The 25,047-nt window shown below is 37.1% G+C and overlaps 2 protein-coding genes, 2 non-coding genes and 1 pseudogene across 6 annotated transcripts in view; all 5 read left to right on the plus strand.

Annotated features, from left to right (window-relative positions):
* LOC120211426 (auxin-responsive protein SAUR68-like) overlaps window positions 1-11,303 on the plus strand; it is a 31,258-nt gene extending 19,955 nt beyond the window's left edge. The window contains exons 1-3 of one of the 3 annotated variants that reach the window (XM_039209964.1): window positions 844-1,064; window positions 7,105-7,210; window positions 8,101-8,664. In XM_039209964.1, the coding sequence (XP_039065895.1) occupies window positions 8,131-8,574 (444 nt within the window). In that variant the 5' untranslated portion in view covers window positions 844-1,064; window positions 7,105-7,210; window positions 8,101-8,130 and the 3' untranslated portion in view covers window positions 8,575-8,664. Of the gene's footprint in view, window positions 1-843; window positions 1,065-2,582; window positions 3,033-7,104; window positions 7,211-8,100; window positions 8,665-11,104 lie in introns of those variants that run through there. The other 2 variants (XM_039209963.1, XR_005524599.1) reach the window with 2 other exon arrangements.
* Window positions 974-1,076, plus strand: LOC120211573. The gene has a single exon (XR_005524612.1). It is a non-coding gene; the product is annotated as a U6 spliceosomal RNA (small nuclear RNA).
* Window positions 4,004-4,712, plus strand: LOC120211425 (annotated as a pseudogene).
* LOC120211574 lies at window positions 6,488-6,591 on the plus strand. Its single transcript, XR_005524613.1, has one exon. It is a non-coding gene; the product is annotated as a U6 spliceosomal RNA (small nuclear RNA).
* Window positions 11,304-17,581: 6,278 nt separating the features above from the next.
* Window positions 17,582-18,206, plus strand: LOC120211270 (auxin-responsive protein SAUR68-like). The gene has a single exon (XM_039209854.1). The coding sequence runs from the start codon at window positions 17,771-17,773 to the stop codon at window positions 18,125-18,127; it is 357 nt and encodes a 118-aa protein (XP_039065785.1). The 5' UTR covers window positions 17,582-17,770; the 3' UTR covers window positions 18,128-18,206.
* The last annotated feature ends 6,841 nt before the right edge of the window (window positions 18,207-25,047 follow it).

Consider the following 25,047-nt stretch of genomic DNA (forward strand, 5'->3'; position numbering starts at 1 on the left):
TTTATTTTATTTGTTTATATATTTATGTATTCATAAATATATATATAATAAATAGTAATTTTTAAATATAAATTTTTAATATCGAAGAAAAGGACAGTCTTAATACAACTGGATGTCCTATTCTGATATTTTAAAATTAAAAATTAAACAATATTATTTAAATTAATATTTATCAATATCAAAGAAAAGAGCTGTCTTAAGGCACCTAGAAGTTCTTTTCTGATATTTTTTAAATAAATAAAATATTTTTATATAATTTTGAAATAATAGGATTATAAACTAAATATATTTTTGAATTTTTAAATTTTAACAATAGAGACAATTTATAATTAAAAAGTATCAATTTTGGGCGTTGTAGGGGTGCTAATCCTTCCCTAAACGTAATCGACCACGAATCCCTTTTTATTATTAAAAAGAATGAATTTTTGGTTATAAACGCAGATCAGATTATTTTTTTAATTGATGTTTTCTTAAAATTTTTAAAAAAATAATAATAATAATTTTTAGGTATTCGACCTACCTGATCCAAAAGGCCGATGGCGACTCCCAAATTATTTTCAAAACTATTTATTCACATCAATTTCCCCGCCAAGTATAATATTTCGTGCCCGGACGAAAACCGGTTACGACACCTTTTGTAGATAAAATTATCAAAAACATTAAAAAAAAAAAAGTGTCTGTCATGCTTAGTTGTCTTGAACCTTGATATGGAACTTGCTTCTTATCGACAATATTCCATCAACAATTTCAATCTAAAAAGACTAAATTATCATGTCAGACGATACTATTACCTAAACAGTTTTGCCAAGACAATATATAGAAGATTAAGAACTGGGCCAGCCCATACGTTAGGACCCTATAAAGATGAGATAGGCTAGTTAATTATTCCGTTGGGAACCAACTAAATATCCCACACCAGCTAGAGAAAGAGAAAACAAATAGTTTATAATCACCAAGCAGCCTTATAATCATTGTCCCTTCGGGGACATCCGATAAAATTGGAACGATACAGAGAAGATTAGCATGGCCCCTGCGCAAGGATGACACGCACAAATCGAGAAATGGTCCAAATTTTTTTTTCTTTTTTTGCTGGCCTGTTCCCATCTCTTTCTGATCGTTTTCTTTGCGTTTTTTGTGCTTAGTTTGATGTTCGATTTCATGGGTTTTGCTCAATCTGGGTTTGGTCTTTTTTCTAAACTATCTTGAATAGGGAATATGATTTCGACACTCATTATTAGGGATTTCAGATGGTTTTCTGTGTGAGTTTGTTGAATTAGCTTGTGGATTTTAAGTTTATTTCGGCAGTGAATATGATTTATTAGAATAACCAGAATTTCGTGTATTTCTGTTGCTGATTCAGACTCTAATGACTGTCAGTTTATCACTTTGAATGCATAAAGGTTGACCCTTCAAAGAAATTCTCTATGTGACCTGAACTAATTCAGCTTCAGCCTTTAGTTGTTGCTTTCTAACCTATAGAAACCTTGCTCAGTGTGACATGAGGTAATTCATCTTCACTGTGTAGTTGGAATCTATGAATTATCCTACATCCATTTGAATCAAAATAGTAAAACTCTTCATTATATAAACCTGCTTAGAGCAAAGATTAGCAATTCAGAGTGCTTTTTACTGAGAACTGTCCGGTTTATGACAACATAGATTAGCAATTTATAGATCCACCATCTCCATCGAATTGGATCTAGTATTTTTTGTGCATACCTTGAAAGGCATTGCTAAAAATTACTAAACTAGGATTAGATTGTTAGCCGGTCAAGGACTGACTGATCAGAATTGCTTTTACACCTCAGAGACCAAGATGGCCACAGTCAGTGGTACACTGCATGAAATCTTCACTCTTGCTGTCATTTTATATGTTCCAGGTACAAGAAATAATCTCCTTCATGTTGTGAAATCAGGGTTTGTTTCATATAAGAAAACTAGATCACTTGGCAACACAAAAAAGTCAGTCCCCTCTCTGCATTAAAACTCCACGTGCCAATAGAAGAAACAAATAGGACGATCAACAGATGATGTATTTCTCTCTTACCATCACATGGTTGAGCATCCCTCAAAACTTCATTCAATACTATATAGAAGAGAATATCCCCATGGATAAGTGACAGGAAGGTCATGATTCGAGTTGAAATAGGTTGCGATTTACTTGAGTGAAGGTTTCTTATTACTATTTAAAGTAATTAATCTTATGTAAAGAGGATTCTAAATGAAATTGGTTATCAAATCATGAGCCAATATTATTGCAACACTGAACCATATTGTTGTTAAACCACTTGGCTGATAGGTAAAGATGTGTCTGCATGCACTTGTATGCCCCACCTTGATGGTTTAATCATTCACTAAAAACAGACAGGCTCCCTTGCAGATTATCCCTCATTGCTGCCATCGCATGGATTTGTTTCCTATGAATACCTGAATTCTACTAGTTCATTAAAGAGGTTGTCTCTATCCTTGTGATTATATATGTTCATCCCAGTTGCATTGCCTTACATCAAGCATAACAACTGCATTTAGCAATCTGAGTTCTAAGACCTAAAAATTCCCTTTTTTTCTTCCTTTCGTCTCAGAGACCTTCCTACAAAACCAAGCAAAGCAAGATGATCGGTTCTAAGAAGCTTATCAAGTTAGCAAAAAGATGGCAAAAAATGGCATCTATTAGGAGAAAAAGAATCACATTACCAAGAAACTTGAGGGATTCTGAAACAAACAGTTGCAGCACATCATCAGTGGTCGACAGGGGTCACTTTGTTGTGTACAGTGTGGATCAGAAGCGCTTTATGTTTCCTTTGGAATATCTAAAGAACAACATTGTGATGGAGCCATTCAACTTGGCTGAAGAAGAGTTTGGACTACCAGGCAATGGGATTCTCCTCATGCCTTGTGATGCAAACTTTATTCAATATGTAATTGCTTTGATAAAAAAGAAATCATATCTTTATCAGCAAAAAATGAACCTACAGTTGCCGATATGTAGCTTCTGAAGCAATTTTTTTTTTCTTTTATCGTCTTGTAATTGGTCCACACTTTTGTAGATTAAAGCATATAATGCAAAAACTTCAATTTTTTCTCTCATACTAGTTTGTCTTGAACCTCGATAGGGAACTTCTTATATACAAGTTCATACTAGAAAGAGTGACCTATCATGTCAACTAATACTATTACTAAACAGTTTTATGAAGAAAATGTATATAAGATTCAGAATTGGAATCCTCTGTTAGTATATAATAAAAACACAATCCTCTGTTATTTGTCAATATACAGGAACTGAACTAAATTTTTTATCTGCCATGTTTTAATGTGTTTTCTTTTCTTTTGTCTCAATAGGAGATAATTAAATTCCCTTTTTATACGTCATAGAAGCATCATTCTGAAACTTCCTCACCCATTTTGGTGAGCTTAGAAGAGTACAAATTAAAGGGCAAGGAAGCAAATTTTGATTTATTACTTTGTTAGACACAACTTGTCCAGGCAGAGGTGAAAATCAAAGAAGGTAAAACCTTGGAGAGTATCATATGAGCATAGAGTTGACGTAAAATTCTACCAAATTCGACCCAACAATTCGAAAACTCCAGTACATGAAGTATGATGGCGACCAGGATCTCACTGTTAGATATCTATGAGAGCCATTTACAGACAGATCAATGTGGAGTAGAATAATTATGAGATATCTAAAAGCATAACAGCCTGGAGATGATGATGTTTCAATCATATTAGTTTGTTGGGGGCAAAGCGTAATTCAGAAATTAGTTAAAGCCGTCAGTCAAGAATTCTTAGTAAACTAGAACCACAATATTTTATTGTTAGGTAATATATCTAGAAAATGGGTACCACTGTGTTGGGTCCTGTACATGCCACGCTTGTGGAAAGGAAGGAATGGACCACTTCCATTACTTACAAGACATGCCCAACTGGCAGCCTTCCAAATGATCTCTCACATTTTCGACCCACATGGTTTTGCTTATTTGCTTCCCCTGAATCCGGCATTGAAATGCTTCATTCAAAGGACTGCTTTTCAAGACGTGAGTGTATATATATTCATCCATTTTCCATTTTCATCAGTGCAGCTAAACAAAACCTTTCAGTTCCCTTCGATCTTTACTTTCTCTTCCATCTCTTGTTCGACAATATCTTCCCTTATAAAAAACAAAACAAGATGATGAGTGCTAAGAAGCTTATCAAATTGGCAAGGAAATGACAAAAACTGGCAGCAATTAAGAGAAAAAGAATCACACTGTCGAGAACCAGTGGGGAAGTTGACACAAACAGTTGCAGCACATCATTGATGGTGGAGAAGGGTCACTTTGTGGTGTATAGCTCTGATGAGAAGCGCTTTGTGCTTCCATTGGAATATCTAAAGAACAAAATTGTGATGGAGTTGTTCCAACTGGCAGAAGAGGAATTCGGGCTTCAAGGCAATGAACATATCACTTTGCCTTGTGATACAGCTTTGATGGAATATGTAATTGGGTTGATCAAAAGGAAAGCATGTAAAGAAGTCGAGAAAGCATTGATTATGTCAGTAGTGGGTGTCCGTTGTTCATCATTATGGCATCCCTATCAGCAAGAAACAAACCAACAGTTGCCAATATTGAGTTTCTAAAACCAAATGGCACTGTACAATAAGACAAATAATGAGAGAACTCCAGATTTTTGTTTCATATTATCTGCAATGGCAATCATCCATCTTTTTATCTTAACTATAACTTCTCAAAGAATTTCCTTCTTGTTTTGAATCTCCAGGTCCTTCTAGTACCTTTGTCTTTTTTAGAATTCATATGAATATAAGAATTCCAACACAGGTTTTAGTTGTAGCATCGAAGGTGCAACTCATCTGACTACTTGCAAAGCAAAGCATTGAAATTTCAAGACTCTTAGAAAAATAGTAATAACTAACTGTACATCTGCATTGTAATAACCACAGATTCGAAGCGCCATGTTGTGCCCTTGTCGTATCTCAGAAATAACATATTTCTTGAACTCTTAAAGCTGTCTGAGGAAGAGTTACTTCACCAAAATGTCAAGGAAGTGGAAGAAGATAGCAGCCATTAGAAGGAAAGGAATTACTTCACCAAGTAGTATTGTTCAAAATACGGCTAATGCTGATCGTTTTGATAAACAATCAGTCGGTAATAAAGGCCATTTGTTGTCAATACAATGGATAAGGAGCGTTTTGTGATTCCCTAGGCATATCTCAAGAACAGTATTTTCCAGCAACTTTTCAAGATGTCTGGGGAGGAGTTCGGACTGTCAAGCGATGGACCTACAACATTACCTTGCGATTTTGTCATAGTGAGTTACATAGTCTTGTTGGTACAGCGAGGATTAGCTAAGGATTTGAAGAAAGCAGTGCTCAGTTCAATCACTGGCCATGGCTGCTCGTCCTACATTACAATTTTCCACGAAGGACACGCTGAAAAACAGTGGCTTGTCTGTGGATTCTGAACATATTTACCATGTAAAACATTATGCAACTTTCAACCCCAGAAGGGGATGAAAGAAACTTGTATAGATAATTCTTTTTGGAATGCTAACTTCATGAAATGCAGCAGAACTTTTTGATAACTATAATGAGTTAACTTTGGAACATCTGCTATCTTGTGAATAGTTTTGCAAACTACAAATACATATGAAACTAAAATATTAAAGAACTCTCACAATTTCAAAGGAATCAGTAACCTCGCATCTATATTTAACATTTACTGGACAACTGTAGATAATAAATTCCAGCATTACAGACTAAAATTGATAAATAATCAAAATTAGTAAGCGTGTTCTCATAGAAGCAGATTGATTTGGAATGAAATAGCTAGAATCAAAAGCAAAAAGACGACATGACATGCTTGCAGGACCTGAATGATGATAATTGAGACATATGTTACTTGCACTCGGGGTGAGTGTTAGATGCAGGTAACAAAGCCTAGCAATCAAATGCGTAAAGTCTAGCTGTTCGTGAATGAGGTGAAATACTTTGAAGACGGCTTATTATGGTCGGATTGAATCGGCAATTCTAAGGTGTTTCCTGTTAATGCATTGTTCTGGAAATTTGGAGCTTCTGAGAAGCCTAAACAAGCAGCTGACTGGGTTCATCATCCAAGAATGGAAGACCCAAATGTCTCATAAACAAGTGAATTGGCCATCTATGCGTGGCCTCAAATCTTTCACCTTTGTTACTTGTGAAATCAAAACAATATACAAGTCTATCAACATTTAAAAATGAGTAGATCCCTGAATAAAGATGCTGAAAATCTTCATAAAATGATCATTATTCAACTTGACCAGTTATCATTATTTTAATCTTAAAGTAACAATCTAAACCAATCTATATATTATAGGCTAATACAGCTCATGTCTGAATAAAAGGGTCTCACTCTTCAGCCACGTCTACAAGCCCATGGCTTTTGTTTTGAGCAACACCCAAGTCTGGGCCAGCCCACACGTTAGGACTTTATAAAGATTACATAGGCTAATTCATGATTCAGTTGGGAACCAACTAAATATCCCACATCAGCTAGAGAAGATTAGCATGGCCACTGGGCAAGGATGACACGCACAAATCGAGAAATGGTCCAAATTTTTTTCTTCATTTTTCCCTAATTTTTTCTTCATTTTTCCTTTTCTGCTGGTCTGTTTCCATCTCTTTCTCTGACCATTTTCTTTGCGTTTTTGTGCTGAGTTTGATGTTCGACTTCATGGCTTTTGCTCAATCTTGGTTTTTTTTAAACTATCATGAACAGTTAGTATGGTTTCGACATTTATTGTTAGTGATTTGAGATAGTTTGTTGATTTAGCTAGTGGGTTTTCATTGTAAGTTCCAAATAATTATACAACTTTGATTGCTGGTAACTAGTAGTGATTATAGATTACTTGTGCTTGGCTATGTTTAATGGAGGCTTTCATTCTTGGAGTGTTCATTCTTGGAGTGTTCATAGTTGATTTCTTTATATATAGGTTGTGGAATCATTGATCAAATAGTTTCCCTTGAGGCCAATTACAATTTTTACTGGTCATTGGGTTCATGAGTAGAATTTGTATACTAATATGCTAAACTTTTTGCATCCATCAGTGATAACCGTCTGGTTTGTTAACCAGAATTGAAGGGCCAAATGCTGCAGGATGAATTTGGAATTTGGCACCATTGAGGAATGCATTTGAATTGAAAGGTCAAAGTTCACCTGCAGTTGAGTTGCTGAAAGAGGTTAGAATGGCCACAATTTCATGTACTTGTCTTGCTAATTCAGACTCTAATGACTGACAGCTTGTCACTTTGAATGCATAAAGGTTGTCCCTTCCAAGAAATTCTCAATGTGACCTAACTAATTCAGCCGCCTAACTTTCTTCCCTAGTCAGTACTAGCAATGATACACAAATCAAACTCCCTTTTCCTTTACTTTTTCTAAGGTTTTTTTTATCTGGGACAGTTTAATTACTTTGCACCAGCAGTAACATCCTGCAGATGAACTAGTAATGGCATATGCTCATTTATTTTCCATGTCTTAATCTAATTTTTCTTAAGGCTCCAAAGTTCAATGCCGTTTCATTGTTTGGTATTTTTAGTCTATCAACCATGCATGGTAACAGTATCTCTTTCCTATCATCACATGGTTTTGCATTCGTTGAGAAGTACATGGAAGAGATTGCCCCCATGGATAAGTGACATGAAGGACATGAAATTGATAGGATATGAACAGTGACAAGGTACAAGTGGCAATTTGCTTGAGTGAAGACTTCTTATTGCTCTTTAAAAGTAATCAATATTGTTGCAACAATGGACTATGTTGTTAAACCACTTGGCAGATAGATAAAACTGTCTCTGTAAGCACTTGTATGCTCCACCTTGTTGGGTTAATCATCCAATGAAAGTAGGCAATATCCCTTGCAGATTATCCTACATACCTACCATCACATGGTTTTGTTTCCTATGAATACCTGAAATCAAATAATTTATTAAAGGGGCTGCCTCTACCCTTTTTGATTATATATTTCATCCCAATTCAACTGTCTCATATCAAGCACAATAGCTGCATTTAGCAATCAGAGTTCTAAGACCTAAAAATTCACTCTTTCTTTTTCTTCCTTTCATCTCAGAGTCCTTCCTACCTAACCAAGCAAAGCAAGATGATCAGTACCAAGAAGCTTACCAAGTTCGCAAGAAAATGGCAAAAAATGGCTTCAATTAGGAGAAAAAGAATCACATTACGAGGAACCACCAGGTACACTGAAACAAACCGTTGCAGCACATCATCGGTAGTCGACAAGGGTCACTTTGTCGTATACAGTGTGTATCAGAAGCGCTTTTTGCTTCCTTTGGAATATCTAAAGAACAAAATTGTGATGGAGATGTTCAACTTGGCAGAAGAAGAGTTTGGACTTCCTAGGAATGGGCCTCTCATCATGCGTTGTTATGCAACTTTTATGGAATATGTAATTGATCTCATCAAAAGGAAACCAAGTGAAGAAGTGGAGGAAGCATTGATCATGTCTGTAAGCACCGGTCGTTGCTCATCATCGTATATTTATCAACAAGAAATGAGCCAACAATTTCCAATATATAACTTATGAAGTAATTCCCCCTCCCCCTTCACATCTTGTAATTGATCCACGCCTTTTGTAGATTAAATTATATAATGCAAAAACATCAAAATTTGTCTCTCATGCTTAGTTGTATTGAACCTTGATAGAGAACTTACTTCTTATCTAAAATATTACATCAACTATTTCAATTTGAAAAGATTAAATTATCATGTCAGATAATACTATTACTAAACAGTTATGCCAAGAAAATATATTGAAGATTCAGAACTGTTTTCTTTGCGTTATTGTGCTTAGCTTGTAGGTTCTTTTTGTTGTTGTAAGTTCCAAATAATCATACAACATTGATTGCTGGTAACTGGTAGTGAATATAGATTACTTGAGTTTGGCCGAGTCTGTTCATAGTTGATTTCTTGATAAATGGGAGGTGGAATCATTGATTAAATACATGTTTTTTATGATTAAATTATAAACCGCTTGCTGCAAAGTATACTTTTAAGGGGTGTTTGGATGGGAGAATGTGTGATTCCCATGGGAATGGAATCCACATCTCCCGTTTGGTTAGCTCGGGAATTCTATTCCCGGTAATGTAAGATTACCAATAGTGGATTTTTTTGGTATATTACCGGGAATGTCATTATATGCTTTTCCTTGGGTATTGTTGGATTACTAGAGTTTTGGACTAAAATGCCCTTAATTTTTTTTTTCAAAAATATCTTTATTCTGTCATTGAATAATAAAAATTCTGCGAAGGTTAAATTACAAATTTATCCTTAAATTATTTTAGATTTACAAAAAAAGTCTATAGTTAAAATTTTATATGAAGTTCAGGGGTTAAAATAAAATTTTACCCTTTCATTAAACCTTTTTATATTTTCAATTTTGTAAAAAAATTATATAAATTTTATGAATTTAAATTTTTTAAAGAAAATATATAAATATTTTTCAACTTGTTAAAAAAAATAAATATATAATAAGGATAATTTGGTCAAATGTACATTCCAATAATCTTTTATTCCTTTAACCAAACACGATAATCTTACATTCTTGCTAAGCCAACCAAACACAAAATACAACATTCTCAGTAATCCTATTCTCTGATAATCTTACATTCCCACTGGTAATCTTATATTCCGTGAACCAAACGCACTCTTAGTCTTTTGTGTACAAATCGGACTTGTCTTTTATGTATTTTTCCAAAGCCGGACCATTTGATTTTCTCTCTATTACATTAAGCTGTGCAACTGGACAATGTGTTAAACCAATAAGATATGCGAAATTTTTTGCATCCATCAGTGATAGCCTTCTGGTTTGTTCACCTGCAGTTGAGATGCTGAAGAGGATAGAATGACCACAATTTCATGTATTTGTCTTGCTAATTCAGACTAATGACTGTCAGTTTGTCACTTTGAATGCATAAAGGTTGTCCCTTCAACTAAATTCTCAATGTGACCTGATCTAATTCAGCTTCAGCTTGTAGTTGATGTCTAACTTATAGAAGCCTTGATCAGTGTGACATGAGGTAATTCAGCTTCAGTGCTTAGTTGGAATCTATCAAATATCATACATCCATTTGAATCAGAACAATAGAACCCTTTATTATGGAAACCTGCTTGCAGCATAGATTAGCAATTTAGAGTGCTTTTTAAGTAGAATCGTCAGGTTTATGACAGTATAGATTAGAAATTACTGAACCAAGACTATATTGTTAGCCGGTTAAGGACCGACTGATCGAATTTGTTTTTCACACCTCAGAGACCAAAATGGTCACAATCAAGGTGAACTGCAAGAAATCTTCACTCTTGCGGTCATCTTATATATTCCATTTACAAGAAATAATCCCCTTCATCTTGTGGATCAAGGTTTATTTCAAATAAGAAAAATAGAGCACTTGCAACACAGAATGGACAGTCCCCTCTTTACATTCAAACTCCATGTGCCAACAGAAAAAACAAAAAGGACGATCAACACATGATGTGTTTCTCTTACCATCACATGATTGTGCATCCCTCAAATCTTCATTCAGGATTGCATAGAAAAGATTGTCCCCATGGATAAGTGACAGGAAGGTCATGATATTAATTGGGTTTGAACGAAGACAAGATGTAGGTTGCAATTTGCTTGAGTGAAGGTTTCTTATTACTATTTAAAGTAATTAATCTTATGTAAAGAGGATCCCAAATGAAATTTTTATCAAATCGCGAGTCAATATTATTGCAACACTGGACCGTACTGTTGTTAAACCACTTGGCTGATGATAGGTAAAGATGTGTCTGCATGCACTTGTATGTTCCACCTTGATGGGTTAATTATTCACTAAAAACAGGCAGGCCCCCTTACAGAGTAGCCCTCAGAGCTGCCATCACATGGCTCTGTTTCCTATGAATACCTGAATTCTACTAATTCATTAAAGAGGTCGTCTCTAGCCCTGTGATTACATATCTTCATCCCAGTTGCATTGCCTCGCATCAAGCATAGCAACTGCATTTAGCAATCAGAGTTCTAAAACCTAAAAATTCCATTTTTTTTCTTCCTTTCATCTCCAAGTCCTTCATAATAGACCAAGCAAAGCAAGATGATCAGTGCTAAGAAGCTTATCAAGTTAGCAAAAAGATGGCAAAAAATGGCGTGTATTAGGAGAAAAAGAATCACATTACCAAGAAACTCGAGAGATTCTGAAACGAACAGTTGCAGCACATCATCGGTGGTCGACAAAGGTCACTTTGTTGTATACACTGTGGATCAGAAACGCTTTGTGCTTCCTTTGGAATATCTAAAGAACAACATTGTGATATAGCTATTCAACTTGATAGAAGAAGAGTTTGGACGACCAGGCAATGGGATTCTCCTCGTGCCTTGTGATGCAAACTTTATGGAATATATAATCGCTTTGATAAAAAAGAAACCAATTAAAGAAGTGGAGAAAGCATTGATCCTGTCTGTAAGCACCAGCTGTTGCTGCTTATCATATATTTATCAGCAAGAAATGAACCCGCAATTGCCAATATGGAGCTTCTGAAGCAATTTACTTATTCCTTTTTATCGTCTTGTAATTGATCCACACCTTTGCGGATTGAAGTATATAATTAAAAAGCATCTATTTTTCTCTCTCTTTATATTTAGTTGTCTTGAACCTAGATAGGGAACATACTTATATACAGTACAAAATCAGCAAGTTCATATTACAAAGAGTGACTTATCATGTCAACTAATACTATTACTCAACAGTTTTACCAAGAAAACGTACATAAGATTTAGAATTGGAATCCTCTGTTATTTGTTATTGTTAGGAAAATAAACCGAGTACAAGTAATTTCCCTATAACCAGATTAGTGAGAATGCGAAATAAAAGAGGAAAAATAATACCCGAAAATTGATAACGGAGTTCAGCCAATTGTGCTTACGTCTCCGGGCTGCTGCAGATCTTTTACTAAGAGAGAAAATTTACAGGTGTTTACAAAACACTCACTACTCACAAGAAAGCTCTCTAGTATAGGAAGAAAGAAATGTTTTGGGATGATTTTGAAGCTAAATGGGTAAGGATATTTATAGTAGAAACTTAGGGACTAATCTTTGAAAATACCCTAAAGTGCAATGACTAAAGTGAATTTACCCATTCCTATTTTCAACAAACATCTACCAAAATTTTACCAAACTTTGAAAAACATTTTTCAAAGAAACATTTACCAAACTTTGAAAAAAACATTTTCCAAAGTTGGTTGCCAAACTTTGAAACTTTTAACAATCTCCCACTTGAAGACTGATTTTAATATGTCTTCACACCTCGATCAATGCAGCAGCATGTCTGGTCTTGTTATTCTAGCATACCAACTGAAGCTGAACACAACTTCAGTTTGTCCGTAGTCACCGTCTTTGTCAACATGTCTGCCGGATTTTGAGCTCCACTAATCTTTTCAAGTTTCAAAATCCCATCTTCCAGAAGAGACCGGATAAAATGATATCTCAATTGTATGTGCTTTGTCCTGGAATGAAAAGACGGATTCTTTGCTAGATGGATAGCACTTTGACTGTCGCAATACAAGATATTGTTTTCTTGTTTCTTGCCTAACTCTTCCAAGAAACTTTGGAGCCAAACCATCTCCTTGCTGGCTTCCGTAACAGCGACATATTCTGCTTCAGTTGTGGAGAGAGCAACTATCTTCTGTAGTTGAGAAACCCAACTCACTGCAGTTCCTCCTAGAGTATAGACATACCCTGTAGTGCTCCTTCTGATGTCGACATTTCCGGCTAAGTCAGCATCTACATAGCCTGTCAGTATCATATCTCTACCTTTGAAACAAAGTGCTTTGTTTGTGGTACCCCGAAGATATCTGAGGATCCATTTGACTGCTTCCCAGTGTACCTTGCCCGGATTATTCATGTACCTGCTAACAGCTCCCACTGCATGAGCAATATCTGGTCTGGTACAAACCATGGCATACATCAGACTTCCAATTGCTGAGGCATACGGCACCTTCACCATGTGTGCACGTTCTTCCTCCGTCTTTGGTGATTGGTCTTTGGAGAGTCTGAAATGAACACCTAAAGGTGTACTTACTGGTTTAGCATCTTGCATGTTGAACCTGGAGAGTACTTTGTTGATGTACTCAGCCTGCGATAACATCAAAGTCCCCGACTTTGTGTCTCTCTTGATCCTCATCCCAAGAATCTGCTTTGCAGTGCCCAGATCCTTCATAGCAAACTGCTTCGACAATTTTTGCTTCAAGTTTATGATCTCTTGCATGTTTGAGCCTGCAACGAGCATGTAATCAACATACAACAATAAAATAATGAAACTATTGTCGAACCTCTTGATGTAGCAACAATGATATGCTTGGCATCTGGTAAAACCACTGCTACTCATGAAACTATCGAACTTCTTGTACCACTGTCTAGGAGCTTGTTTTAAACCATACAAGCTCTTCTTCAACCTGCATACCAGGTTTTTCTTGCCTGCCTCTATGAAGCCTTCTGGCTGCCTCATATAGATCTCTTCCTCCAAATCACCATGAAGGAAAGCTGTCTTTACATCTAACTGCTCGAGATGTAAATTCTCCGCAGCTACAATTTTCAACACCAGTCTGATTGTAGACAGTTTTACGACTGGAGAGAAAATTTCATTGTAGTCAATACCTTCTTTTTGCTGAAAACCTTTGACAACCAATCTTGCTTTGTAGCGTTTTCTCCCATCATAATCTTCTTTGATCCTGTAAATCCACTTGTTATGGAGCGCTTTCTTGCCTGGTGGTAATTCAGCTAATTCCCAAGTCTGATTTGACATAAGCGAGTCCATCTCATCTTTCATGGAAGACTCCCACTTGACTGAATCCTCCACCTGCATTGCTTCATCATAGCACTCTGGTTCACCATTGTCAGTCAGCAACAAATAGTGCAAAGAAGGCGAATACCGTTGGGTTGGTTTAGGAATTCTGGAGGAGCGTCTCAGTTCTGGTGTGTGTGGTTCTTCTTGAACTGCTTCAGGATTGATCTGAACATCATTTCCAGAAATATCCTCGAACTCAGCAAATTCCTTTGTTTCAGCTTCGGTATTACTTGATTCTGCGGTTGACCTATCTTTGTACATCATATTTTCATTGAAAATGACGTCTCTGCTTCTGATGATCTTTCGATTTTCGTAGTCCCAAAACCGGTAACCGAACTCATCACCACCGTAACCAACAAAGACGCATTTGTTGGACTTGGCATCAAGTTTACTTCTTTCAGCAGAGTTTATGTGTACATAAGAAATACAACCAAACACTCTTAAGTGTGAAAGGTTTATTTCTTTCTTGCTCCAAGCTTCCTCTGGTATTCCGCCATCCAAAGGAACTGAGGGCCCACGGTTGATCATGTAAGCTGCAGTGTTGATAGCTTCAGCCCATAGAAATTTGGGCAATCCGGCATGTATCCTCATGCTTCTGGCACGTTCATTCAGAGTTCTGTTCATGCGCTCTGCTACGCCATTCTGCTGCGGTGTTATGGGAACTGTTGTCTCCATCTTGATCCCATTGTTTGCGCAGAAATCTCTGAAACTACTGTCTCTGTACTCTCCTCCATTGTCAGACCTCAACCGCTTGACTTTCAAACCAGTCTCATTTTCCACCATGGCCTTCCATTTTCTGAAGGTATCAAAGACTTCTGATTTCTTCTTCAGAAAATAAACCCACACCTTCCTTGTTGAATCATCGATGAAGGTGACATAATATAGTGAGCCTGCAAGAGATGGAACATGGGATGGTCCCCATACATCAGTATGAACCAATTCTAACCTTTCTACCTTGGGAGTCTTGCCAATCTTTGTAAAACTGACTTTCTTTTGTTTTCCAAAGATGCAATCCTCGCATAGTCAGACATCTACATTCTTTAGATCCGGCAGCTTCCCTTTTGACAGAAGTATCTTCATTCCTTTCTCGCTCATATGGCCGAGCCTTTGGTGCCATAGGTTTGATTTTCCATCAGCATCTGCTACTGCAATGATATTCTCTAAATTTGAGGTTACATAGAGAGTACCGGTCTTCTTACCACGAGCAATGACGAGTGCTCCTTTGGTAATCTTCCATTCACAGCCTGAAAAAGTTGTACTATATCCTTCTCCATCAAGCTGCCCAACAGAAATCAGATTTCTTTTGAGGCCAGGAATATGTCTCACTCCTGTCAGCTTCCAGGTGGTCTGGTTTGGCAGCTTTAGTCGGATGTCTCCTTTTCCGACGATCTTCAAGGTTTCATCATCAGCTAGATGAACCTTCCCAAAATCACCACTGACATAGTTCTCCATGATTTCTCGGCATGGGGTGGAGTGGAAAGATGCCCCTGAATCCAAGATCCATGATTCAATCGGACTGTTGACGCTTAAAATCATGGCATCACATGTCTCCTCCGTCATGTTGGCAGATTCCTGTGCGCCGGTATTTTTCTTCGGTGCTCGGCAATCTCTTTTGAAGTGACCCTTTTTGCCGTAATTATAACAGGTAAAATCTTTATTTCATGTTCTTGATTTGCCCCTTCTAGATTTTGATCTGCCACGATTTGAATTTCTTTCTGAAGTTCTCCCTCTAGACTCCGTGTGTAAGGCTGAGGAGGTTGATGCTTCACCCGATTCTCTTCGTCGAATTTCTTCACTCAATACCAGATCCCGAACATCGTCGAATTTTAATTTGCTGTTTCCCGACGAACTGCTGACTGCTGTAACAGTAGCATTCCAACTGTCTGGTAGAGATGATAAGAGAATTAAAGCTCGAACTTCATCATCGAACTCAATTTCCACTGAACTCAACTGGGTTGTGATTGTGTTGAGTTCATTTAGGTGTTGTGCCACCGATGCCCCTTCCGCCATCCGCAAATTGAATAATCGCCTCATCAAATGAACTTTGTTTGAGGCCGATGGCTTCTCGTACATACTGGAGAGAGCCGCCATAAGACCCGCCGTGGTCTTTTCCTTTGCTATGTTAAAAACAACATTGCGGGATAACGTCAGTCGGATAACTCCGAGGGCTTGTCTGTCGAGAAGAGCCCAATCTTCATCCTTCATGCCCTCTGGTTGCTTTCCTGAGAGAGGTTGATATAGATTTTTCTGGTACAAAAAATCTTCAATCTGCATCTTCCAAAAGCCAAAGTCCGCACCATCGAACTTTTCAATTTTCACATTCCCTTCGTCTGCAGCCATCGCTCCCACTCGAATCTGGCTTCGTTTGGATCGTTTCCGACAATTCTTGAGAATCACCGTGTATTAGAACACCACCGTCGACAAACTCGTATCGCCGACTGAATTTCACTATTCACGAAATTCACTATTCACGTGAATAGTGAATTTCGTGAATAGTAACCTCGCAGAAAATTTGACAAAATTCATAACCAAAAGCTCTGATTACCAATTGTTAGGAAAATAAACCGAGTACAAGTAATTTCCCTATAACCAGATTAGTGAGAATGCGAAATAAAAGCGGAAAAATAATACCCGAAAATTGATAACGGAGTTCAGCCAATTGTGCTTACGTCTCCGGGCTGCTGCAGATCTTTTACTAAGAGAGAAAATTTACAGGTGTTTACAAAACACTCACTACTCACAAGAAAGCTCTCTAGTATAGGAAGAAAGAAATGTTTTGGGATGATTTTGAAGCTAAATGGGTAAGGGTATTTATAGTAGAAACTTAGGGACTAATCTTTGAAAATACCCTAAAGTGCAATGACTAAAGTGAATTTACCCATTCCTATTTTCAACAAACATCTATCAAAATTTTACCAAACTTTGAAAAACATTTTTCAAAGAAACATTTACCAAACTTTGAAAAAAACATTTTCCAAAGTTGGTTGCCAAACTTTGAAACTTTTAACAGTTATGAACTTAAATATTTATATGTCATGTCTCAATATATGTTTTCTTTTCTCTCGGTAGCAGATATTAAATTCCCTTTTTACACGACATAGAAACACCATTCTGAAACTTCTTCACCCATTTCGGTGAGCTCAGAAGACAACAAATTAAAGGGAAAGGAAGCAAATTTTGATTTGTTACTTTGTTAAACCTTGTCCAGACAGAGCAGAAAATCAAAGAAAGTAAAACCTCTGGAGCCTATCATCTGAGCATTGAGTTGAAGTAAAATTCTACCAAATTCGACCCAACTATTCGAAAACTTCAGTACATAAAAGTATGAGGGTGACCATGACTTCTCTGTTAGCCATCTATGGGAGCCATTTACAGACAGATCCATGTGAAATAGATTACTTATGAGATATCTAAAAGCATAACAGCCTGGAGATAATGATGTTTCAATCTTATTAGTTTGTTGGGGGCAAAGCCTATTTCAGAAATTAGATAACGCCATCAGTCAAGGATTCTTAGTGAACTAGAACCACAATATTTTCTTGTTTGCTAATATATCCAGATCATATGAGGACTACGGTGCTGGGTCCTTCACATGCCACGGTTCTGATAATAAAAAAGATTGGACCACTTCCATTACTTACCAGACATGCCCAACTGGCTGACTTCTAAATGATCTCTCACATTTTCGACCCACATGGTTTTGCTTATTTGCTTCCCTTGAATCCCAACATTGAAATACTTAATTCAAAGAACTGTTTTTCAAGACTTGAGTGTATATATATTCATCGATTTTCCATTTTCATCAGTACAGCTAAACAAAAGCTTTCAGTTCCCTTCGATCTTTACTTTTTCTTCCTTCTCTTGTTCTACAATAGCCTCCCTTGTTTTGAAAAACGAAATAAGATGATGAGTGCTAAGAAGCTTATCAAATTGGCAAGGAAATGGCAAAAACTGGCAGCAATCAGGAGAAAAAGAATCACACTTTCGAGAACCAGTCGGAAAGTTGGTACAAACAGTTGCAGCACATCTTCAATGGTCGAGAAGGGTCACTTTGTGGTGTATTGCTCTGATGAGAAGCGGTTTGTGCTTCCATTGGAATATCTGAAGAACGAAATTGTGATGGAGTTGTTCCAACTGGCAGAAGAAGAGTTTGGGCTTCAAGGCAATGAACATCTCACCTTGCCTTGTGATGCACCCTTGACGGAAGATGTCATTGGGTTGATCAAAAGGAAAGCAAGTAAAAATGGCACTCTACATTAAGACGTATAATGAGAAAACTCCAGATTTTTTCTTCATATTCAGTTATCTGCAATGACAATCATCCATCTTTTTATCTTTACTATAACTTCTCAAAGAATTTATTTCTTGTTTTAAATCTCCTGTTTGCATCAATCGTTCCAAGTAGATTGATCATTTCTATGAAGCAGAACAGATTATAGTAAATTGGTTTTCACTAACATTGGTAACCAAAGGAGATGTATTTAACATCTGTTATGTCCTTTAGCTACCAGACAAATTAATTGGAATTCCCTCTAGGCCTGTTGGTTCACTAACAAATTTAGGTCGGGTTTCTCGACGAAGTGCACATTGATGGTGCAATGAGAGGATCTCGACAGTCGTCCAAATGAAGTATATATTAGGTATAAGTACAGTTCATGATCTAGTGCTTTGCTTCAAGGGTGTTCGAAACAGAAAAAATGCACTAGGCAAGGTGTTCGAAAAAATGCACTATGAACAGTCCATTCTCTAAATAATATCTCCATTTGGAGACTGTCATTAAGATGGCTATATACTCCTTTTCATAGATGGACAATTCTATGTGTCTTGGTCCCAAGGCCTTACTTAAATAAGCTAAAGGCCTTCCATCCTGTGTTAGCACAACTCTTACTCCCTTCTGACTTGCATATGTCTCCAAACAAAAGGTTTTGTTGAAATTTGGGAGAGTTAGAGTAGGGGCTTCACACATAGCCTATTTTAGCTCATGGAAAGCCTTCTCTACCTCTAGATTCCAGTGGAATGCACCATTCTTTAGTAAATTAGTTATAGGTTTACTGTGTTCACCGTACCCCTTAATGAATTTTTGTAGTACCCAGTAAGTCCTAGGAAACCCCTTAATGAATTGAGAGTTTTTGGTATAGGCCACTATTGCATTGCTTCAATCTTGGAACAGTAGAAACCCCTGCTGCAGAGATTACATACCCTAGGTATTCCACTCTAGGTTGTCCAAAGAAACATTTACTCTTGTTATCATATAGCTAATTATCTCTCAGGATCCTTAGCACCACAGCCAGGTGTTTCTTATGAGTTGAATGATCAGGACCATACACTAAGATATCATCAAAAAATAGTAGCACAAACTTCCTTAGATAAGGACCAAATAACTCATTCATTAATGCTTGAAAAGTGAGAGGAGCATTGATTAAACCAAAGGGCATTTACCTTGAATTCATAGTTTCCTTGATGAGTTCTGAAGGCTATTTTAGGGATGACTTCTTCTTTCACCCTAATTCGCCAATATCCTGACCTCAAGTCCACTTTAGAAAAATAAGATGCTTCTGCTAATTCATCCAACAAGTCTTCTACTAATGGAATAGGGAACTTGTTTTTAACTGTCACAGAATTTAACTGTCTATAGTCCACACACATCCTCCGTGTCCCATCTTATTTCTTCACTAGAAAGTAAAGTGAAGCAAAAGGGCTCCTGTTGGTTTGAATAATTGAAGCAGACAATATCTCCCTGATCTGTTTCTCAATTTTTACCTTCTACGGGTGTGGAAATCTATAGGGTCTAAGGTTGTTTGGTTGAGTCTCTTCCTTTAATACTACCACATTATCATGACTCCTGATGGGAGGCATCTTCTTAAGTTCTTCAAAGATGTCCTGATACTCCCATATCGATGATTGTAGGTCTGCTGGAATATTAGATTCCACTGCCTCAAAATTTAGAAAATAAACTTCCCTAATCACTTCAGGCTCCTTTTCAACCATCTTCAACAGTTTAGCTTCTAAAACTACCCTCACAGACAAGCTCTTTCTTTTCTCTTCCAGTTTAATCTCTGTTTCCCAACATGAATGTCATAGTCAACTCCCTAAAATTCATGAGAATTGGAATGTAATAACTCATCTAGTCAACTCCTAGTACCATATCACTTTCTTCCATGTTCGAAACTCTAAAATCAAATTCAAACACATTCCCTTGCATCTTCCAGCTCAGCTTGTTACTCTTGGAAGTTCTATACAGTTTGGATTCATCAGTAATGGTGATCGTTATAGGATTAGTTTGTTCCACTTTTACTCCCTCTTTAGCCCACCCTAGGGTGATAAAACTATGTGTGCTTCCACTATCCACCAAAATATGCAAGGTATTGCCCTTGATTCTCCTTGAAGTCTTAGAGTGTTATGTGTTATAGATTGAAAGAAAAGAAAAGGTTTAAGAGAAGAATTTAGACGAAAGAGAGAGTTGATAGAGAAGAAAAATGCATCATTCATTTCATAAAGGAAAATATTGTTTACACAACAGTTTTATTTTCATACAGGCTGTTACAGGAATCTAACAAATGCCAGCTGGCATTCTTCACTAACAGATTGCCTAACAAACTGATTCTTTGTTATCACAGGTACTGGGCCATCCGGTTGGGCTTATCCTCATTGTTCTGGCTGACTTTAGCCTGCTTCAACCCATCAGGTAATTTTAATTCTTTTTCCCCTCGTGCTTCATTTCTCTCTTTCAATTTAATTCCCAAATTACTTCCCAGAATCCCTAACCCTCGTTCCTCCTCCATCCCCAATTCATGCTCATTCGAATCCCGCTCACTTCCTCGATCTTCCCTTTCTTCTCCAACTACAACAATACCCACCCCACGAGATGAGCCTTGCCCCCAAGGATCAAACGTAGGAAACTGCCCTCATAAGATCGAATAATCTTCCCAAGTATCATTTGCTTCATCCAGATTTTGCCATCGAACCAAAAGTTGAGTGATTGGTTTGCCATTTCTGTTTACGATTCGTCTCCCAATAACTTTTAAGGGTTTGATTCGGAACTGACCATCATCTTCTATGGCAGGAAGATCTGTTGCAGCAAGCGAGGAGTCCCTGATGAATTTCTTCAAGAGACTGACATGAAATACTGGGTGGAGTCTTGATGAGGCTGGTAAGTCTAATTTATAAGCAATTTCCCATATCTTTTCCAATACCTTGTAGGGGCCATAATATTTAGCTGCTAATTTCAAATTTTTTTGCAGGGCAATTGAAGACTGCCTATATGGCTGCAATTTGAGGTAAACCAAATCTCCAACAAAAAAATTTCTTTCTGATCTACTTTTATCTGCTTGCTGCTTCATTCTGTTGCTAGCTAATTCCAATTGATGTTTAACCAATTGCCTCATATGTTCTCTGCTATGCATGATTTCACTGACTGACTGTAGAGTAGTATCTGTAGGCTAAACCATAATAGGTGGTTTGTACCCATATAAAGCCTGAAATGGAGTCAGTTTTAAAGCAGTATGGTAAGTGGTGTTGTACCACCACTCTGCCTGGGGTAACCATTTAGCCCACTGTCTAGGTTGATATAAACAAATACCCCTTAAATAATGTTTCAAGCATTGATTCACCCTTTCTGTTTGTCCATCTATTTCAGGATGATAAGCAGTGCTGAAAAGGGTCTTAGTACCCAATTGCTTCATCAATTCCTTCTAAAACAAACTAGTAAAGGTCTTGTCTCTATCAGAGATGGCCATTTGAGGTTGACCATGTAATTTATAGACATTGTCTAAGTAGAGTTTAGCTACCTCTACTGCATAATAAGGATGTGATAGGGGCAGAAAATGACTGTATTTTGTAAACTTATCCACAATAACCAAAATACAGTTTTTCTTAAAAGAAGTAGGCAACCCTTCAATGAAATCCATAGTTATAATCTGCCAAGCTTGATTAGGAACAGGCAGGGGCTGTAGCAAACCAGGTTTTGCTACATGTTCAACCTTAGTTTGCTGGCAAACTTCACAACATCTCACATAAGTAGCAACCATAGATTTTAGGTTTGGCCAATAAAAATTTGCCCTGATTCTGTAATATGTAGCATATGCCCCAAAATGTCCCCCCTTAGCAGAATCATGTAGAGATTGAATAATCATCACTATAAGGCTCCCATTAGCTCAAACATAAACTCTCCCATCATATCGAAGAACAGCCTTAGAATATTTCTACTTACTGTCAGCAGAAGGAGTAATAGTCAGAATTGAAATCCAATTCTGAGCTAAAGAATCACCTTGGTAGCTTTCTTCAATTTCTTGAATCCAAGTAGGCACCAAAACTGTCACTCCCATAGCCAAATACTGAGCCTGCTCCTCCCATCTCCTAGATAAAGCATCAGCAGCCACATTTAATTTTCCTTTTCTATATTGAATAGTATAGTCTAATCCCAACAGCTTTGTCAACCCTTTTTTCTGAATAGTGGTAGTCATTTTCTGTTCTAGAAGAAACTTTAAAGGCTCATGGTCAGTCTTAATCACAAAATGTTTACTATCCAAGTAGTGTCTCCATTTAGAAATAACCAAGAGAATAACTAGATATTCTCTTTCATAGATAGATAAAACTGAATGTCTAGGACTTAAAGCTTTACTCAAATAAGCAATAGGCCTACCTTCTTGTGACAGAACAACCCCCACACCTCCAGAACTAGCATATGTTTCTAGATAAAAGGGCTTAGAAAAATCTGGTAGAGCTAATACTGGAGCAGAACTCATAGCCCTTTTAAGTTCTTTAAAAGCAGTACAAGCAGCAGAAGTCCATTGAAACCCATCATTCTTTAACATCTGTGTCAATGGTCTGCTAATAATGCCATAATTTCTTATAAATATTCTATAATAATCTGTCAACCCCAAAAATCCTCTAAGAGCTTTAAGGGATTTAGGCTTGGGCCAAGTATGCATAGCTTCCACCTTACTAGGGTTTGTAGACACCCCTGCAGCAGAAATAATATGACCCAGATATTCCATCTTAGTCTGTCCAAAAAAACACTTGGACATTTTGCAAATAACTGATTCACTGCCAAAACTTCCAAAACAAGCTGTAAATGTTCAACATGTTGTTTCATACTGCCACTGTACACCATAATATCATAAAGAAAACTAAAACGAATTTTCTAAGAAAAGAACTGAATAATTCATTCATGAGAGCTTGAAATGTAGTAGGTGCATTAGTAAGGCCAAAAGGCATTACCTTAAACTCATAATGCCCCTGATGAGTTCTAAAGGTTGTCTTATAGATATCATCTGGTTGAATTCTAATCTACCAATATCCTGACCTCAAATCAATCTTTGAAAAATAAACTGCCCCATGTAACTCATCCAACAAGTCTTCCACTATAGGAATAGGAAATTTATCTTTGATAGTCAAACTGTTTAGTTTTCTATAGTCCACACAAAACCTCCAAGTACCATCCTTCTTTTTAATAAGAAGGCAAGGAGAGGCAAAAGGACTCCTGCTAGGTTGGATAATAGAAGAAGAAAGCATATTAGCTATTTGCTTTTCAACTTCAGTCTTCTGATTGTGAGGAAATATATAAGGCCTTAGATTAACTGGTGTGGCAGTAGATACCAGTAGAATTGTATGGTCATGTATCCTATGAGGAGGTAGTCCTTTAGGTTCAGCAAAAACCTTGCTGTATTTATCCAAGATAGGTTGCAATTCAATAGGAATAGAGGAAGAGTTTCCTACCATAGTTAATAGGACAATATGGCCCATAACATCAGAATCCCTTGCAGCCATTTTAAGTAATGTAGCTCCTGATATTTGATGTAATTCAGTTGAAGGCTGTTGACCTTGAATACAATTTGTTCTCCTCCATGATCAAAACTTAAGGTCATATTATTGAAATCCATCAAAATTGGACTGAATAATTTCATCCAATCAACTCCCAAGACCATGTCACTTCCTCCCAATTTAAGCAACCTAAAATCATGTAAAAAAATATGGCCCTGCATTTCCCATTGGACCTTGTTACATCTACCAGAACTGAACAATTGTTGGCCATTAGCCACAGTAATGGCCAAAGGATAAGCAATATTAACCTGTATGCCAGCATCAACCCATTTAGGAGTCAAGAAACTGTGTGTACTGCCACTGTCAATTAAGATACTCAATGATTTTCCTTGAATAGTGCCCTGGATTCTTAATGTATTATGGCCAATGCAGCCAGTAATAGCATTCATAGAGATTTCCAGATTCTCCTCTTCTTGTTGTTGAAACTGCCCTGCCTCAGTAGGACATACTTCTACTAGAGAAGTGTCAATTTCCTCAGTAATCATATTTAACTGTCTGGTCTTACACTGATGACCTGGAATGTATTTTTCACCACATTTAAAACAGAGACTGTTTTGCCTTCTATAATCCATCAGATTTTGTTTTGGATTTGACATAGAAGTAGGTTTTGTGGCTACTGGTAAGGTATTTATCTTGGATGTAGGTATGGGGTTTGGGTAGGATGAGACCTTAAAAGAAGGCCTGAATCTTCTACTTTCAAATTCTACTGACAGTTCATATAGCTTGGCTTGTTTACATGCTTCACACAAGCTCTTAGGGTCTAAGGCCTTAACCCTATGCTTAATATCATCTCGGAGTCCACTAATAAAAAGTGACACAAAAAAATTCTTCAGTCAAAGTAGGATTCTGTAGAAGCATATAAGGTTGTAGCTCTTCAAACTTCTCCTGATAATCCTCTACAGACCCCTTCTGTATCAACTTAGTAAACTCCTCTACAATATCAGAAAATGATCTATCACTAAATCCGTGACAGATATCAGCTTCAAATTCATGCCAATTGACATGGTGTTTCTGTATTATATACCCATCAAACCATATTTCTGCTTTTCTAGTTAAATACATAATGGCTACCTCCACTCTCTGTTCCACAGGCACACTGTAAATAGAAAAATACTTCAAACATTTCTGTATCCACCCTCTAGGATTAACTCCTTCAAAGAAAAGAAGTTCTATTTTTGGTCTATGCCACATACTTCCTGAATTGTTAAATGAGCCCCCTGTACCCCTTTTTTCAGCTTCCAGTCCCCACATAACAGGTCTAGTGTTACTGTTTTCCCCCATTTGATTCTCAAGCCTATAACTGTTCTTAAGGGCTAAACAAGCATCAGCCTTATCCTTCAAAATTCCAGGTTCATCAG

Source organism: Hibiscus syriacus, unplaced genomic scaffold, assembly GCF_006381635.1.
Source record: "Hibiscus syriacus cultivar Baekdansim isolate YM2019G1 unplaced genomic scaffold, ASM638163v2 tig00109972_pilon, whole genome shotgun sequence".
Taxonomy (NCBI): Eukaryota; Viridiplantae; Streptophyta; class Magnoliopsida; order Malvales; family Malvaceae; genus Hibiscus; species Hibiscus syriacus.

What these genes read in the sequence shown, in the direction of transcription:
- LOC120211270 (XM_039209854.1), top strand. Translation starts at nt 17,771, where the DNA reads ATGATGAGTGCTAAGAAGCTTATCAAATTGGCAAGGAAATGGCAAAAA.